Source organism: Cryptomeria japonica, chromosome 10 (assembly GCF_030272615.1).
Source record: "Cryptomeria japonica chromosome 10, Sugi_1.0, whole genome shotgun sequence".
Classification (NCBI taxonomy): Eukaryota; Viridiplantae; Streptophyta; class Pinopsida; order Cupressales; family Cupressaceae; genus Cryptomeria; species Cryptomeria japonica.
In genome coordinates, this window is record NC_081414.1 from 789790870 (window position 1) to 789794798 (window position 3929).

Sequence of the window (3929 nt, forward strand, 5' to 3'; positions counted from 1 at the left end):
GCTGATTGCCAACTAATTTTTGGCATAATTAGCGAGCAACATGTCCTTCCAATCAGCAGTGAGCTCACACAATGAACTCAAATGAGGTCTCCAAGATAGAGCATCAGCCACAATATTGTTTTTCCCTTTGACATACTCAATGTCAAAATCATAAGCTTGAAGCTGACTCACCCACTTTTGTTGTCTCTCATTCAAATCCTTCTGATGTATGAAGTGCTTGAGACTATTGTGATCAGTCTTGACCAAAAATTTGCTCCGCACCCAATACTGTCTGAACTTAGCTAATGCATGCATGATTGCAAGCATTTCTTTGTCATAAATAGAGTAGGTCCTTTCAACACCTCTTAATTTTCTGCTCTCAAACACAATGGGATGCTTGTCTTGCATCAAAACAGTCCCAACACCTTCTCTAGATGCATCACACTATAGCTCGAAGGGCTTGGAGAAATTTGGAATTGCCAAAACTAGACAAGAGCTCATGATCTTCTTAAACTTATCAAAAGTAGTTTGAGCCTTTTCTGTCCAACAAAAAGCTCCCTTTTTCATGAGGTCAGTAAGAGGAGTAGCATTCTGTGAATAGCCCTTCACAAATCTTCTGTAAAAACCACAAAGACCCAAGAACCCTTTCAAATGAGTCAAGTTCTCTGGGGGTGGCCAATCAACTATTGCCTTGATCTTTTTGGGATCAACCTTCACTCCATCAACACTAATTATGTGACCAAGGTAAAGTAGCTCCTTCATTCCAAATTCACATTTGGATTCTTTGGTAAACAGACTTTCCGATTCAAGGATGCTAAGCACTTCCTCTACGTGCTTGAGGTGTTCTTCCCATGTCCTGCTGTAGATCAGAATGTCATCAAAAAAGATTAACACGAAGTTCCTCAACTGCTTTTGAAAGACTCTATTCATACAAGACTGGAAGGTAGCAGGAACATTAGTCAACCCAAATGGCATGACTAAAAACTCGAAGTGACCTTAATGACATCTAAATGCTGTCTTCTCAACATCAGACCCTCTCATCTGAATTTAGTAGTAGCCTGACCTGAAATCAATCTTTGAGAAGAACTTGGCTCCATGTAGCTCATCTATGAGCTCATCTATCCTTCGAATGGGGTATCAATTTTTTATGGTGCTTTGATTCAAAGCATGATAATCCACACACATGCGAATGGTACCATCCTTCTTCTTCACAAGAACAACTGCTAAAGCGAAAGGACTCTTACTTGGATGAATGAAGCCCATCTTCAAGAGTTCCTTAATGTTTTTCTCAATCTCATCCTTTTGCTTCTTAGGGTACCAATATGGAGTTGTGATAACTGGTTTAGCCCCTTCCTTGAGCTCTATGACATGCTCTGAGCCTCATTCGGGAGGTGGCTCAGGAGGTAAATCAACAAACACTTTACTCTTCCTAGTGAGTAAGGACTAGATATCAGGAGGGTAGTCCCTCTTTGTTTCAATCGGACTAGCTGGGAGAATCATACATTCCGCAGCCCACTCAACTTGATCATGTCAAATCAACTTTTCCATTCGCTTGAATGACATGATCCGAGGTCCACCATTAGACATTCCTCTTAACACCACCTTCTTCCCATCGGATTGAAACTTGAGCTCCATGGTTTGCAGATTTAGGGAGATCTCTCCAAGTGAACGCATCCATTGAATGCCTAGGATGACATCCATATCTCCAATGTTGACTACATAGAAGTCACCCTTGATTTCGTAGTTGCCCAATTGCATAGACATATTTGGGATCTTCTTGGTGCAAGAAATGTGAAACCCATCAACAACCATCACCTTGAAGCCTTCAAAATCTTCTGTTTGCAACCCTTTGTTTTCCACCACCACTTCATCAATGAAGTTATGTGTTGCTCTAGTATCAATCAAAGTAACTATTCGTTGCCCCTTAATCATCCCTCGAACCTTGAAGGATTCATTTTTTTGAAAGCTCAAAAGTTGAGCCAAGGTACCCCAACTTCCTTTTTCACCTTCAGATTCTTCGGGAACTCTTTCCACTTCGTTGTCATCACAATCTGATTGCTGGTTTGAAGAACCAGAATCGCTTTCTCGAGCTGAATAGTATTCAATTTGATGAATTTTGACTCCCTTTGGACAAATATGATCTTGGGACCATTTTTCTCTACACCAGAAACATAACCCCTTTCTTTAGAGTTCGTTAAGTGTCTTTGGATCCAGCATTGTAACATGAGTGTTATGATGTTTGAACTCCTTATGGTGAGGTCCCTTTCCTTTATCCTTTTTGTGAAATAATGGCTTTGATTGAATTTTTCCCTTAGGAGTAGCCCACTCCATATTTCTTTCTTTTTTCATTGCCTCTTGTAAGGAGGGTGGATCAGAAGCTTTAATCCAACCCTTGAGTGGTTTCATAAGCCCTTCACTAAATAGGATCACCAACTGCCTCTCGGTGATTCCTATGACCATTACTGAAAGCCTTCGAAATTCAACTATGTAACCATTGACTGTGCCATGTTGTCTAAGTTGTGCCAATTCTCTGAAATGCACTTTTGGATCCTTTTTCTCGAATCTCTCTGTGAGCCTATTGGTGAACTCACCATAGGTAGTGATCGACCGATGCCCCCAAGGTGACTAGACCATGGTACCACCATTCATGTGCTACCCCATCTAAATGAAGCATAGAAAACTTGATTGCCTCCTCTTCTGTCATGGGTCTAAGAGCTAGATAGTTGTCTAACTTCTGTATCCAAGCTCTAGCTAAACTACTGTCACTCCCATCAAAATGTGGAAGCATAACCTTTTTGATTTCTTGATGCAAATCCCTCTGTACTGTTGCTTCCCTATGTTCACGATGTCTCCCATGTCCTTTATTCTTCCTTTTATGGTCCACAAAATCATTGTAAGACATGTCTAACTTGATTTCATCAGGAAGAGACTCATACTCAGCACGATCAAGTCTCAACTATTCCATAAATGATGCATTCTCTCCCAGATCGGGTTGAGGGTTTAGTGGTGCCAAGAAGGTGGGTTTAAAAGGCTTGAAAGAAATGTTTGTTCTATTTGAGGTATGCGGAGCAGCATGTTCACTATGCTGGTTGGAGCCGCTGTGTTCTCCGGTGTGCCCTTGATTGTTCTATGAATTAGAACTCTGATAGAACTCTGACCCATTTTCCCCATCATGAGAGATACCATATCCAATAAGGCATCCATCTTCCTCTTGAACCTCCTTCTCGGACTTGGTGTTCTTTCTCTTCCTTTTCCACTTTCATCCCAACTGCTTGTAAACCTCTCAGTACCACCCACTAGCCTTTCACTGTCCCCCATTTCTATTTCCAGAGAAGACTCCCAATGAGCCCTCAAAACCTATGATGTTGTCTGACCTTCAAGAACCTGATACCACTGAAACTGAAACTGACTTGCAGCCTTCTTATCTTCCCTTGCTAAGTATCTTCTTTCTCTGTCACTCATAGAAGGTTTGTTTCACAAGATGGCAGGATGCGAGGCTCTGATACCACTGAAATATCCCAGACCAATTTTTTTAATTTTTCAATTACAAAGAGTAATGCAAAACACATCCGTTAGGCTTAGCACTTAAACTAAAACGATGAGGAAAAAAACTCTAACCAAGAATGTACACCAGGATCCTGGGTTGGGCAAGGCGTGAGCATATGGTCAGAGGGTCTTAAAGCATTCTGAAAGTAACTCTAACCAAGAATTTGCCCAAGATGGACTAACATATGGTCAGAGGATCTTGGTGCATGCTAAAAACAACTCTAACCAAGAATGTGCCCAAGATGGACTAACATATGGTTAGAGGATCTTGGTGCATGCTGAAAGAAACTCTAACCAAGAATGTGCCCAAGATGGACTAACATATGGTTAGAGGATCTTTACAATTACAACTACTGAAAGGAAAACTCGACACCAAGCATGTGCTTTCAAACCCAGGGTGGGAA

At 41.3% G+C, this 3929-nt stretch overlaps 1 protein-coding gene across 1 annotated transcript; it reads right to left on the reverse strand.

The window, feature by feature from the left end:
• Nucleotides 1-423: 423 nt before the first annotated feature.
• On the reverse strand, nucleotides 424-954 carry LOC131859265 (uncharacterized mitochondrial protein AtMg00860-like). Its single transcript, XM_059212857.1, has one exon. It carries the CDS (start codon nucleotides 952-954, stop codon nucleotides 424-426), a length of 531 nt encoding a protein of 176 aa, XP_059068840.1.
• Nucleotides 955-3929: the final 2975 nt, after the last annotated feature.